Consider the following 14,926-nt stretch of genomic DNA (forward strand, 5'->3'; position numbering starts at 1 on the left):
ATTCATATGAGATAATATGATTTTTGCTTTCATTTTCATTAGCCTGGTTTTCTCAGTCAGTAAAGACGATTAATATTTTGTTACCTGACAGCACCTAGCCAAAGCTTTCTTACAAAAATTGAAAACTTTTCGGTAAAAAGAAATATACATACATTATATATATATATATATATATATATATATATATATATATATATATATATATATATATATATATATATTTTTAATTATATAGATTTTTTAATTGTGTGTAAACTGCACATGTATTTATACGCATATATTTAATTATATGAAACCGCTTTGTCAGAGATTTGAAAATGAAGGGATGATTTTTTGTTACGTTCAGACCTTGAGAATCTCAGGTGATAGATGTGCTGTGGATTATAGTGGGAGTATTGGGTAAAAAAACGTCGTGATGAAACCGAAGATTATGAAAGACTATGTAGAAGAGAGAGCTACTAGTTTGGCGGAGAACAGCTTCTCTGACGAAAATGTCTTTTAAGACTGTTTAATGCATTTCTGAAAGGAATGGCAGATGCAGTGAGAGAAAGTAGGGAAAGGACGGGACAAATATGTGAAGAATTTGGGATGAGAAACGAGGTCAAGAACTGAGTATGGAGTAGCTGATGTTTGCAAACGATGCTCTGTTAATTAGTGATAGTAGAAGGCCGCAGCGATTGGAGGAAGGGTTTCAGTATGCATGCTGAGGAGAAAGTTGAGAGTAAATGTCAGTAAGAATAAGGTTATGAGAGTAAATGGAAGCCAGGGAGTTGGAGCAATGAAAGTTAATTGTAGATTATATCAAATGGAAGTAGATTTTTCAGGTATGTTGGAATAAATGTGTCATGATTTAGGATGGGAGAGGACGCGCACCTCGGTAAAAGTGAGACATGGAAGAAAGGAGCAGCTCTGTAAATGGCTTTAAAAAGAAGACTATCTATGGACGTGGTGCATGGATGATTCTTCAAATTTAAGAAGTTGGACGTTAATGTGATGAATGATTTCTTTGTGTATATATGTGATGTAAGAATTGTAGAAGTGGTTCATCGTAAGGACACGGTGAAGGTGTCACAAAAATCATAGGGTTGGTAAAAAGGCGGACAGTGTTTTTCGGTGAATACGAGAGGGTAGGTGTGAGCGGGATACATATATCGGATGTGTTGGGAGGGAAGATGAGGAATAGTGTCGTCGGAAATGTGGGTGAGCTGAGGTTTTGGCACAGAAGGGCTTCTACAGCTGTTTTTGTGCGTTAATGTTCATTCGTTTGTTAATTTTGTTTTATTTCTTATTTGTTTCGCAAATTGGCATTCAGTTCCCATTTAAGTCTAAATCCATATGTATGTTTGCTCATTTGGAGTACTAATGAATGATAATAATATATAGAGTAGAATGTATGTTTTTTGGTATATTGCACTATGACTGCATTGTACCCATTTGCGCTTAGCAGGATTGTATTTCTCTTTGATTGTTCTATGTAAAGTTAGTTTCCATGCCTGAATACGGATTTTGGTGTTGATTTAAAGCTGAATTGTTGTAATTTATTGTAGCATGCATAGATCAAAATAACAAATAAATGAAAGTCAAAGTGACTTGCTGAAGTTAGTCACGAACAAAAATCTCACGTCTCTGCTTATAAAGTATTAAAGACATGCAATTTTTTGTACCCCGTAAAACCACAATTGATTGCCTAGACAGGAACCACGAAAATAGCATATGTTTCTGCTATAATGTTGTCGGCTGTACTTCATTACCACTGATAGAGGTGTTCCTGTGTCTTTGTCGACCTTGCAAGTGTCTTACCCAAGCTAAAACTCGGCTCTTTATTCTTTTTGCTCTTAAGAATGTACTAAGTGGCCGTCGTTTTAGCTCCACTGCCAACTCAGGCAATTTATCTTTAAGACACGGGAAACAACAGCAGTCAGGTGCATCTTGATGAATTTTTCATTGCCAACATATAAAATGAATTGAAGTGTTTTCTTATTTTGCTGTGGCTTTCTGTATGTTAATTACATTATGAATAATCTGTTTTTTCTCACACTGTCTGTAAGGCATAAACAAAGTCATTTAAATTTTTATTGACGTTATGTACATGATGAATTTCTTTTTCTCTTTTTACTATGCTTATAACGCACATATATACTTGGAAATGTACAGAGCATCAACTAGTTCAAACAGCTATTTATAAGAAGAGAGAAACATGCATTGACGCTGCCGACTTCATCGTAAAAGAAATGAAATAAGATTCCATTTATTTTAAGACAAATGTGAAGAGCAAAAACAAATAAACTGCAAGCTAAACTCGGATGAGATTACAAAACTTTGGCAGAATATGAAGGCAAAAGAGGTTGCGTTGCTTAAAAGCAAAAAGTAGTTAAATTCAAAGCTCGCCGACTCACGAATTTGGCCATTGTGCGCTCTTTAGTCAATGCTGAGAAAATAGAAAGACAAAGTCAGTGTCGAGGGGCTATTGACGCTGACTACGTAAACAGGTACACTTTTACATACATTTCCGGGGGGGGGAGGGGATGGGCGGGTGGGTGGTTAGTGCCATCAGTGGACCTCACGCGGTGCACTATAGGCATTAACAAAGGGAGCTGGCAGCACCCCTTCGGCCCGTAGCTACACCTACTCTTTAGCCTTTTGCTCTATCCCGATTCCGGCCTCCTTGCTTTCATCTTGCTATCCAACTTCTCAAACAATTATTCTTAGTGCGGCTGTGGGGCTTTCGACCTTTCGTGTTTAGGCTTCGTCTCCTTTGTTTTCTAGATCTCTTTTATCTTACTGTCCAATCACCTCGTTTCACTTTCTTAAGCGCTGAATGGCTGAAGTTGTTCCAGTGCTTGGCTCTTATAACGTACATTCCAAACATCCACTCCCTTCCACACAAACACACACATTCACGCACATACGCACACACATATATATGTGTATATATATGTGTGTGTGTGTGTGTGCGCGCGCGCACGCGCGTACGTGTGGGCATATAACTGCATATACTAAATACCAGGGTGTTTAGTGATTGTACTGCAAATTGGCGTTGCAACAAGTATCTTCAACGTCGATGGAAATTTAATATCAATACCTAAAGGTGTGTAACACAAAGGAAACTAATTAATAACAAATGATATGGAAGGCATAAAGTAAGAGTTCAGATAATTTAAGAATAATAGAACATTACAATAAAAGGGTCATTTTAAGTGTCCTCCTGTACATGGGTAGTACAGTCAGTGCACCTCGCGCGGTGCACTGTAGGCATTACTTAAGGTTCTTTGCAACGTCCCATCGGTCCCCCTAGTTGCAATCCCTTTGATTCCTTTTATTGTACCTCCATTCATATTCTCTCTCTCTCCCATCTTACTTTCCACCCTCTGCTGACAATTATTTCATAGGGCAACTGCTTTGAGGTTTTCCTCCTGTTACACCTTTCAAACCTTTTACTCTCGGTTTTCGTTTCAGCGCTGAATGACCTCATAGGTCCCAGCGCTTGGCCTTCGGCCTAAATTGTATGTACATATTCTATTCCAAGTATCCAGTGCTCCTCAAATGCAAATACCTTAGTTGATAAATATTCTGAGTAACGTACGTTTTCTTTCATTAATACAAAGTCGCAATCGAGAGTCGCACAAGTACTCTGCGTCATTTATGTTTGTTTTGGCGAAAGGCAGGTAGCCTCTGTTTTTCTCGAGTACACAGTAGGAGTAAACTCAGTAGTAAGAAATCTCCGTACTCCTAATCCAAACTCGGATCCAATCCAAAATATAATCAACTGTTCGTGTAAACAGCAAGTCTTCAAAAATCTCCGCAGTGGGTAGTGCCGTCAGTGCACCTTACACGCTGCACTGTAGGCGTTGCTTTAGGTTCTTTGCAGCGTCCCCTCAGCCCCTAGCCGCAGCCCCTTTTATTCCTTTTACCGTGGCCCCGTTCACATTCTCTTTCTTCCATCTTACTTTCCACCCTCTCCTAACAATTGTTTCATAATGCAACTGCGAGGTTTGCCTTCTGTTACACCTGTCAGGCTTTTTTTACTGTCAGTTTTCGTTTCAGCGCTGAATGTCCTCATAGGCCCCAGGGGTTGGCTTTTGGCCTACATTTTATGTTCCATTCCAAGCCCTCAGAACCTGAAAAACCATTTCGTGAGTTTTCATGACATCCTGCTAAAAGAATTTAGCCGTACAGAAAAAAAAAAAAAAACGAAATAAAAAAACTAACCTCTTGTGGTGGCTGCCTCGGATTCTCATCAAATTCGAATCGGTTTCTCCTGAGAAGACGACGGTTCTGAAACATTCAGAAAAATCCGTCCGATTATTTGCGTGTAATTCGGCTACAAGACAGACTTAGCAGTAAAAAACACGACGTTCTTGGTAAGAGTAACTATAATAAAGAAGAGTGAAACGAAGGCAAAAACGAATGATGAAGAGAAACTGTTGTAATAACAAAAGATGGAGAACTTTAAACGTTTGAAAGAAAATTATAAAAAAACCATACAAAAATTTATGGGTTTAGGGTTATATTGTCTTAATTTTGATGACAGATATATACATATATATATAGGATTGAAGAAATATATTCAAAGCAAAAACCAATTGGAAATAAACTCACTAAATGAGACAGTCGCCTAAAACTCGAACTCAGAGACAGTCGCCTAAAACTCGAACTCAGAGACAGTCGCCTAAAACTCGAACTCAGAGACAGTCGCCTAAAACTCGAACTCAGAGACAGTCGCCTAAAACTCGAACTCAGAGACAGTCGCCTAAAAACCGAACTCAAGAGACAGTCGCCTAAAAATCGAACAATTGCTATACATTGGTCAACCAGAATTTTTTTATTCCTTCCAGCGTCTTAGGAAACGAAAATAAAGCTGGAATTTCCTTCACTCAAGCTATGAATAAAATTAGATGATTATGAGGAAAGTTGTCATCCATTCGGCAACAAAGTCTGAATGAAATTTTAATTTAAAAAGTTCAAATGGGCATTATTACGAGAAACTTCTTAGCCTCTACTTCATAATGCCGCTGATTTCGTTGGAGTAACTGATATTCTTAATAGTGAATGATGATTTTGGAGACGGAGTATGCTTCGGACAAGAACCGCAACCGAACGTCATGACGCCATTATTAATATTGAGTAACCAATAAGGAAGCGCCACGTGTCAATACCGTGATAGGCTAGTCATAATGACTGTCATTCATTGGTATCGAGTAACCTGTCAGGAACGACTAATGTATCAATTCTTTACTGGTTAATCTGATTTGCGTGATATGATTGTTTAATGTGAGAATGCCGTGCATAGCTATGGATATCATGAGTGCATAGGGTGCGTGGTAAGTTATCAGTATGGGGGGGAGAGGGAACAGGAAGGGAAAATGATTGGGGGAGGTGAAGAGATACTGGAGTACTGATGGGGTATGGTAGGGTTAGATGGAATGGGGTGGTGAAAGGAAGCAAAATGGAGAATGTGTTTCAAGAAAACTAGCCTCGTTGTCGAATTCCTAGATTGTACGAGAAAGGAGCAAATTTTTCTCCTTCCCATTTCGCTGAAGAATCTTGCATTAAATCATAACTCTTGCACACTCTGAACACTTTGAATACTAGAAAAAAAAAAAGCTGAAACTGCCAGGGTAGGAATACTGTAATCGGCTCTTACTATTGGTGGTTCATACAGCAAGTGGCACTGAAACCCTTCTCTGCTAATGAATTAATAATCTTAATAAAAGGACCTATTAGCTCTTCTTCACAAAGCATGATTAAGACGTATTGGTCATCTCTTCATTCTTACTGCGGGAGGGAGCGGAAGGTGGAATTACATCATTATTCGACATGTGAATGGAATCGGAATAGTTCTAAAACAATAGGCATTGGTTCTAATGAGGCACAAACAGATTATCAGTGATTGCTATTACTGTAAATAAGTGTGTGTGTGTATGTATATATATATATATATATATATATATATATATATAATATATATATATATATATATATATATATACATAAACATGTATGTATGTATGCGTGTATGTGCATATGCGTATGTGTGTGTAATGTGCAACTTTGGTAAACGTTAATATCTTCCAAATAAACAATTGGGTTTCATAAGTTTTATTTGTGAATCTTCTGTGCAAGGAGTCTACAGTTTTTGTTGGCTCTAATCAGGCTCTAATTGGACTCCTATACATCATTCAGAATAATGGCGGTGCTCTCTTAGTCACCCAGAAAATTGGGGCGGCTGTTTATCAACCTAAGTATTAAGGTAACCCTGGATTAGCCGGTCTCGCAAACATTGTCATCCATGATTCGCATTGTACAAGTAACACTATTTAACGATTCTGAGCACTTGGTGTTACCTTTCACTCTAAGGTTTCTTTATCACAACTCTTGAAAGTTTTGTAGTCCAGTGCTTATATTAAACCAGGTATTGTTTGTAAAGCTCCCTATATGTCCTTATGTCACATGCCTCAAATACTGCTCCCAGTCGAGGGGTTGAACAATCAGTGCACCTCACGCGGTGCACTGTAGGCGTTACTTGAGGTTCCTTGCAGCGTCCCTTCGGCCCCTAGCTGCAACCAGTTTCATTCCCTTCACTGTTCCTCCGCTCATATTCTCTTTCTTCCATGTTACTTTCCACCCTCTCCTAACAATTGTTTCTCCGTGCAACCGCAGTGTTTTCCTCCTACACCTTTAAAGCCTTTTTACTCTCAATTTCCCATTCATCGCTGATTGACCTCATAGGTCCAAGTGTTTGGCCTTTGGCCTAAATTTTATATTCCATTCAAATACTGCTCAATTGTCCAAATGTCAGCATCTTCCTTGGATCTACCTTTTTAGACAAGAGTAGCCGAAGAAGGGGTTGCTATTTTCCCAGTAACGGTAATTATAAGTCCGAAGGGATGCCACGTTTCACACCTTCCACAACAAAACGTCTTTGATTCTCTTTACTGTCTTCATACCAAGTGCTATTATTGGTGTTGGAGACCGTAAATTTCAGAGTATTTTTATTTATATTCGTTATTTAAATGTTAGTCTCTTCTCTCTTTTCTCTTTGTTCTCTCGTGAGCTCTTTATTTTGTGAAAGCTTGTTTTGCAAATCGGTAGCCTGAATGTTTCCGTATTTTGTGTAATAATATTTCCTCTATTCAGCTGTTGTAAGCTTTCAGTTCATGCTTTTACAAATATGCTAGCTGCACGAAATGAAGGCACTTGTGCTTGTCAAGATGAAAATGAGAAATAGAAAAAAGTTCTTGAAGAGTAGATCTCCTAAATTTACTTGTCCGGAGACAGAAACGATTGATATTCAGTGGCTGGATCAATGGGAACATTGCAAAACGTTTTGTTTATTAAAGCATTTATGTAATATTATATGTTTTCATGAGAATGTAACATGAATAAAGAAACAATAGCCTCCAGGCATCATTTAAAGGTAGCTCTTGGGTTCATAAAGACATTGGAGAAAGATTCGAAACAAAATCAGTTGGAAGTAACACAGTTTACCAATGTAATCATAATTTCCAAAAACAAGTGATAATACAGGCCTGTGCCCTATACTCAGGGACTCCCCATAGAAGGGTAGTGCCGTCAGTGTACCTGACGCGTAGTGCAACCTGTTTCATTCCTTTTAATGTACATCCATTCATATTCTTTCTTCCATCTTACTTGTAACAGTTGTTTCACAGTGCAACTGCTAGGGTTTCCTCCTGTTACACCTTTCAAGCCTTTTACTCTCAATTTTCCTTCCAGCGCTGAATGACCTCATAGGTCCCAGGACTTGGCCTTCGGTCTAAATTCTATATTCTATTCTATACCTGGGGACTTGAGTGTTCTCTGAGTGCCAAGAAAAGGAAGGTAATTACCTAATAACAGGCGCGTCATTCCCGTATTGCTATACATGCTCTTACAACTTGCAGCCATAAAGTCCTACATAAAAGCTTTGCAGGAATGCTGATGTGATAAAAACCTTCCCAGACCTTGTGTTCAACATAAAACTTACACTTTTTGTACCAAATGTGAGGGAAAACACCACTGGTGGGCTTGTTTAGATTCACTAGGACAAAGAAAAAACTGAAAAAAATAAGAAAACTCTCTCACCTGTTATTGGCTCCACAAGGTTTGTGGAAAACAACACATCTCTTTAATTTATTCATTGCTCTCTCTCTCTCTCTCTCTCTCTCTCTCTCTCTCTCTCTCTCTCTCTCTCTCTCTCTCTCTCTCTCATCCTATGGGATGTCCGTAAAGATGGATTTTAAGATTGCGGACTCCTTTACTATGTACAACAGTACCTTGAGAGATGATATTTATTTCCCAACAAAAAATGCAACAGACATGTTTGTTTTGCCAAAGAGTAGCAGGAGGATCCCGAGGGCTCAACAGTAATAGTTATTCTCTGTACTTTATAATCTATTCGGTCCTTACGACAGACAGAACGAAAATCGAATAAAAGAAAACATCCAGTGAAATAAGATAGAAATAAATATGCGAGGAGCAAAGAGAATGAATGCGATTTTAAATACTTTGAAAAACAGGAATGAAACTTTATTATGTGTGTCAAACGTTCTATATGAAATTGGGATTTTTTTCTGGAAAAACAAGAGAGCACATTTTAGGAAATTAATTTTACGTTGTAACGCATTCCTCTTTTCAAAGCAACCAGTATGTTGCCAGTGAAACTAACACCATTTTATCAAAGTAACGATTTCTTACACACAAAATTTACGATGATTCCAGAATACTGATTTAAGAAGAGGCTTAAGAAGAAGCACATTCGAGCAGTCAGCCATTTCCTAAGTTTCTCATTTTCTCATTTTACGAGATCATACATTTTTTTCACAATTAACGCGAAGGTATTCTCTTGTCACAGTAAACACCCGGTCAATTATATTTACGCACCGCAATTTATTATGCTTTACAAAAGAGAACATGTGCAACGTAACACACACAAAAAAGGTATGTCGTAAATTATAATGAAGGAAAATAAATGAATCACTGGCTAATACAACACTCGGTGAACGACTAACAATATTCTTTTAAAATTTCGACGTCGTAAAGGGCAAAAAATAAAATCAGTAACTCGGTAACAATGTAGCACTCGCTCTAAAACAGTCAGTGAACAAGTAACACATTACCTATTTGTGTTCTGTAGACATGAGTTTTTTCAGTGTCTCTCAGACAGGACCCACCTCTATAGACCAGGTTCTTCTTTCACACCTTCCCCTCGTAGGGGGTTAGTGCTGTCACTGCACCTCACATGGAGCACTGTAGGCATTACTAAAGGAATTTAGCAACTTCCCTTTGTAGCCTACTACTTCTCCGTCTTCGCTTCCTTTGCTCAGTCTTGCAGTCCGACCGCTCTAACTGTTATATACTTCTGGATCCCTGCAATCTGGATCCCTTTATTGCAGATGTCACCTTACACAACTCACACTTCACCTGTTCACTTGTCGCCCTCTCTGTTGTCATAATTGTCATAAACGGGTTGTGTGATTTTTCTTCAATTTATATACTATCGAGCCAGTTAGTCTTTGTGATTGTTTGTGTGTTGCTTTATCTTACCCTCAGCCAGATTTTTAGCTGCAGCTCTTTTACGTAGGTTTTTGCTTTGAGCGGTGGCCGCCAACATTCTCTGTTAGGTGGAACACACTGATCATAGTGGGCACTTTCTGAAGAACAGCAAGTAGGTCTGCCCCATTCGTAGTGTACGTAGTTTATTCAGTTCTTCCATCACTCTTGACTTTTACCTGACTCAAACGTCATATACGTGTACAGAACAAAACTAAACTTTTTATGCATAAGTGGGAAATTTTTGAAAGGCATGTAGGTAAGTGCCATGAAAAAAGGATACGTACAAATCCCGTCTTAAATATGAATGACCTTGTGATCAACCATTTTCGGATGAGATGAATACTCATTCATAACCCCTGCTAGGCTGTGGCTGCAAATTTGAGTAAGTTATTAAGTAACTTAAAATCTCAATCTTTGTTGATGATAACCGAAATACCACAGTGTTAAATACAGAGTTTAATATACTTAAACATACACATATATTTCTCTCTCTCTCTCTCTCTCTCTCTCTCTCTCTCTCTCTCTCTCTCTCTCTCTCTCTCTCTCTCTATATATATATATATATATATATATATATATATATATATATATATATATATATATATATATACATACATACATTAATATTAAGCCTCAAATACCCTTGATGTTGAATTAACTTGGGAGTGATTTACACCCAAAGGGAATTATGTGGTAAGTGCATCTACCCCGGCCAGGATCGAACCTATGCATTTTTGGTTTTATACAGAGAAGAAATTGACTTCTTAATTCAGCTACACATTGGGGAGTGAATAAATAAGTCACTGTCATCTGTTTCAAACTAAGAAGGCATAGGTTCGAATCCTGACTGGCCAGATACAATTTTGGTGAAAGATTTCCCTAGGTAAAGTTAATTCGATATTAAGCGTTTTGCTTGTTGCTTTGGACAGCTTCTGTATTTGTTTAGCCTGCCATACTAACAGCCATTTTCTTTTCACTTCATGACAGACGGGCATCTTTGTCCAGGCTTCATTCGTAGCCTGTAACCCAAATTTGGCTTCTCCATTTCCATTCTAGGTTTGACTGAGGCTCCTCGTGTCGATTGTCTCTTTGGTGTTCCATTATCACCGGCTCCACGATAAGCTGAATTTTCTAGCTGGAGCAAGAGTGTAAAGAGATTATCAAAGACGACATGTTCTAGAGCATGGAGGTTTATTTTATCCGTTAAGGATATAACCACAATCTGACCCAATGTCAGCGATATCAGTGTAAGAAACGAAGTATAATTGCATGAAGGAATGGACGTTGGAAGAGCGTGCTGCCTGAATTTCGAAGCCAAATCTTATGGGTCTTCCTCTAATGAATTGCTTGAAGCCCTTTGTTGTCACTAGTAATGGACCATGATTTCATCTCTTTGATGTAAGTTATGAGTATTGAATATACTTAAAAAAAGCACGACCCTTTTAGTATCTGTCATCTGCCAGTTTCATTTTGTTTACAGCACGTTCCCCAGGCACCAAATAATCTACTGAAATATGTTTCACCTTAGCTGCTATGTTACCAGATTACTGAACAGATATGGAGAATTAGAACAGTAAAATTAATTAGAGGGAAAAATGTTACCCGGTATATCCCCCAAGAATGAATAGAAATGTCCTGAAATTTCCCCCGGGTGACAATATTGTTAGGAAGTGACTTCGGTTACGCACAGAGCAAGCTCTTTTGACAAATATCTCTAATCCGCTCATTTGTCCGGAGTAAGTCTGCAATCCAACGGATTTTTATCGTCTGCTTCAGTTTACTCAATTCATCGTCTAGTGGTTGAACAAAGACTGGTGCGTTAGTTTCAACGCATGTCGTATTTTGGTGCCAATTGTAATCAATTTCCTTTGTCTTCAGTGAGGTTTTTGGTCTGAATGCTCCTTTTTGTGGGGTAGGTTACGTGCCTTGGCTTTCAGCTGCATTATTTCGTGTTGAGGCGAACCAAGAATTTCTGGAGCATTTTGTCTACACGGGACCCTGCACTTTTGAAATGTTATTTTTGAATTTGCCAAACCAAGAGCACCGTTGGATTGGCATCACTGTGGTACCCCATTAGAATCTCGCAGAAGTAGGGACTCTTGAGTTGCTTCTTGTACTTGATAATCATTGAAATCGTCTGCCACTGACTCTTCAAACATTTTGTCAGAGGAAACAGCATCACCTGGAAGAATCTTTGGTGAATATGAACAGGATTGCATGCGACTCTATCACCAGACACACTCAACCACATTCAGTGTCAGCCCTCGGTGAAACGATGGCAGTATCAATTTTTGTCACCACAAGTCAGCCTGAAAAGGCACACCAAAGAATTGTTACAGACACTGACAGACAGAACGACGGACAGGCAGACAGACAAGGAGACTAAAAGATGACAGACGGCCAAGACGATGGAAACAGTTGGAGGACTAATAAATGATGGATAATATGCAATATTGTGTGTATGTATCCGTATGTATTTAAGCGTGGATAATATATATATATATATATATATATATATATATATATATATATATATATATATATATATATATATATATATATATATATATATATACTGTATATATTGCATGAATGTGCACATTGTGTGTACTGTATACTTGTGTGTTCATATATGCATAAGTCCCGTATATGCATGTGTGCCCATTGCACATGTGCAATGGTACACGTACATGTGTATTGTATATATGCATATATGGATAAACTCGTATATGTATATATATATATGGATAAATATATATATATATATATATATATATATATATATATATATATATATATAGATAAACTCGTTACCTTGGTGAATTACGTGGATGTGTTATACAGTATGTATATATATAAGCATGTATATGTGAAAGCTAATAGTTTAATGTAATTGCACGTAAATGTCTTTATGTGCCTCCCCACTGGAAAATGCGGACCTTTATGAAGGAATATAAATGCTATTTGGCAATATTTTATAGGAGTCTATGATATAATTTAATGTGAAAAGCTTGAATGTGACCGAATCCATTCACTTCAAAGCTCAGTGTCAGGGAATCCCGCCACACAAATTGTTTCTGCCTCTGCCTGTTATCGAAATATTGAAGCTATAATAGTACATGTGTTATGATATAATACAAGCATTGAAGGCATAAAGCAAAAAATGGAACCATAATTACCTGTAAAATATTCATAGCAAAAAGTCCGCTTACCTTTTCTTATGAGTAGGTTGGGTTACTGGTTGTGGTATTTTGAACCACGAATGTTCAAGAATACTCTGAGAAGGTGTAAGGAGTTACAAGAGAATATGCCCTGGGCTGTGACTAGTTTAAAGCAAGCTTGTTGCTGGATTGATAGCAGATGTATCGTTCAATCTTACTCTAGATTACATAAAGCTCTTTGAATTGGTTGGCAGAATTTTCTGCTACGTGTCTCAAGATCAAGTACATTCTTTGTCATCTGGTATTTGCTTTTCACATACATAGATTTCCTTCTTCAAATAAACTTTTATTGTATTTTCAGGTCTCTTGCTATTCTTTCTTCAATGCGAGATTCCTTGTTTTTAGTTCTTTCGTTCCTTTTTATTATGTCTGTTCTTTTACTCATATTAATCTCTTCGTCTTGTGTATTCATCCCTTTGAGTAATTTTTGGTCTTCTTGCTAACGCATAGTTTTCTTTCTTCTGTAGAATTGTTATACTTATATTTGCAGACTGTCATATGAACAGTATTTCTCCTCATCCTGCACTGAGCAGTACCCTGTGTTCTCTCTCTTTCGTTCCCTGTTATATTTCCTAGCTCTATCTTTTTACTTGCTTCTTTTATCATTTGTTACATTCTTTGTTATGTCCCATCTCTCGTATTATTCGTTTGGTTTTTTGTCGTGTTTTCTATTATCACTCTTTACTTTTTCTCCCACAGATTCTCTAACCATCCATTACACATTCTTTGACGTCTTCCAAACTCCCTGCATTTCATCTTACATCCTAAGTAAACCTTCTCTCCAATTCCTCTTCTCATTCACTACCTTTTTCCCTGCCATGTCTTTGACGTCTTTTTCTTCTTTTTTCAGGATATAACGGACATCGTGCGGATGATCCGCAGCGGAGACAAGATGGGGATTCAGATTTACCTGAGGAAGGGGGGAGATCCCAATGCCCGCAACCAGATGTGCTGGACGCTCCTTCACCTGGCCAGTTTCGAGGGACAGGCGGAGATTGCGGAGGTACTCATTGACGCAGGAGCCTCGGTAAATAATTATGTTTACGTACATGAATATATACAGTATATAATCATGAAGCTACAAATGTCGCTTAATATCAAATCCACGCTGCCTCGGGAATATCCCCGAAGGGGAATTTATAAGTGATAAAAGGACCAGCACTGCCGAGTCTCGATCCCGCGACACAGATACGCATCCAGCAACTCCAGTGGACGTTACCACTGAGTGCCCGTCTCGATCCCGCGACACAGATACGCATCCAGCAACTCCAGTCGACGTTACCACTGATAGCGAGACTCGGCAGTGCCCGTCCATTTATCACTTATAAATTCCCCTTCGGTGATAATTTTCCATCGGGGATAATCCCGAGGCAGCGTGGATTTGATATTAAGCGACATTTGTAGCTTCATGATTGTATATAAATCACGGTGTGATAAAAAATGTCATATACAGTATATACATAAGGGAATGTAAAAATTATAGGATGTAGGGTATAAAGTAATTTGTTTATATAGAGCATGATTTTCATGATGAAAGCAAAGCTCTTGTTAGAACACGGAACTATAATAGTAGAATGACTGGTAGGGTGTAAAAGTGGTACTCAGACGAAGTTGTGATATGTATTGTGGTCGCCCATTACTGCAATGGATTTAGTGATAAAAGAAGTCAGAGAAACAACACATAAAGGCGAAATTTTATCAGCTAAGAACATGGGATGTGAATGGAGTTTGAAGGGGATAATGTTTGTAAAAAAGTACCATGATATTTATTGAATGGAAAATATATTGCAGAGACTAGTGAAAGAGTCTGGTAGTGTTTGTAATTGGAGGGAACAGAAAGTAAAAGACTGCAAAAGATAAGTGATTCTGGTAGATGGAAGCTTGGATGAAGTAGCAGTGATTGTGAAAAAATGAAAATGGTTAAATCCTGGGCGAATATAAGGAATGATGATGGGAAGAAAGAAAGGGGTCAACACAGTAAGTGAAGCCAGTTAGAGTAATTAATTACGTAGTATATATATGCAGAAAAGGAGGGTTGAAAGGACGAGATGTGTAAATATACGACGAAGTAGTGGAACAAATGCTAGCACAGGTGAAAAAAAACAGGTAAAATTAGTCTGAAATGGTATTGTGACCTAACAAGAACTTCAAGA

At 38.0% G+C, this 14,926-nt stretch overlaps 1 protein-coding gene across 8 annotated transcripts in view; it reads left to right on the plus strand.

The window, feature by feature from the left end:
- Positions 1 to 14,926, plus strand: part of LOC136850635 (uncharacterized) — a 123,166-nt gene that overhangs the window by 30,739 nt on the left and 77,501 nt on the right. For all 8 annotated transcript variants that reach the window (XM_067124358.1, XM_067124352.1, XM_067124356.1 and 5 more), the window contains one exon: positions 13,624 to 13,800. In XM_067124358.1, coding sequence (XP_066980459.1) covers positions 13,624 to 13,800 — 177 coding nt within the window. The remainder of the gene's footprint in view (positions 1 to 13,623; positions 13,801 to 14,926) is intronic.

This window comes from Macrobrachium rosenbergii, chromosome 22 (genome assembly GCF_040412425.1).
Source record: "Macrobrachium rosenbergii isolate ZJJX-2024 chromosome 22, ASM4041242v1, whole genome shotgun sequence".
In the NCBI taxonomy this organism is placed as follows: Eukaryota; Metazoa; Arthropoda; class Malacostraca; order Decapoda; family Palaemonidae; genus Macrobrachium; species Macrobrachium rosenbergii.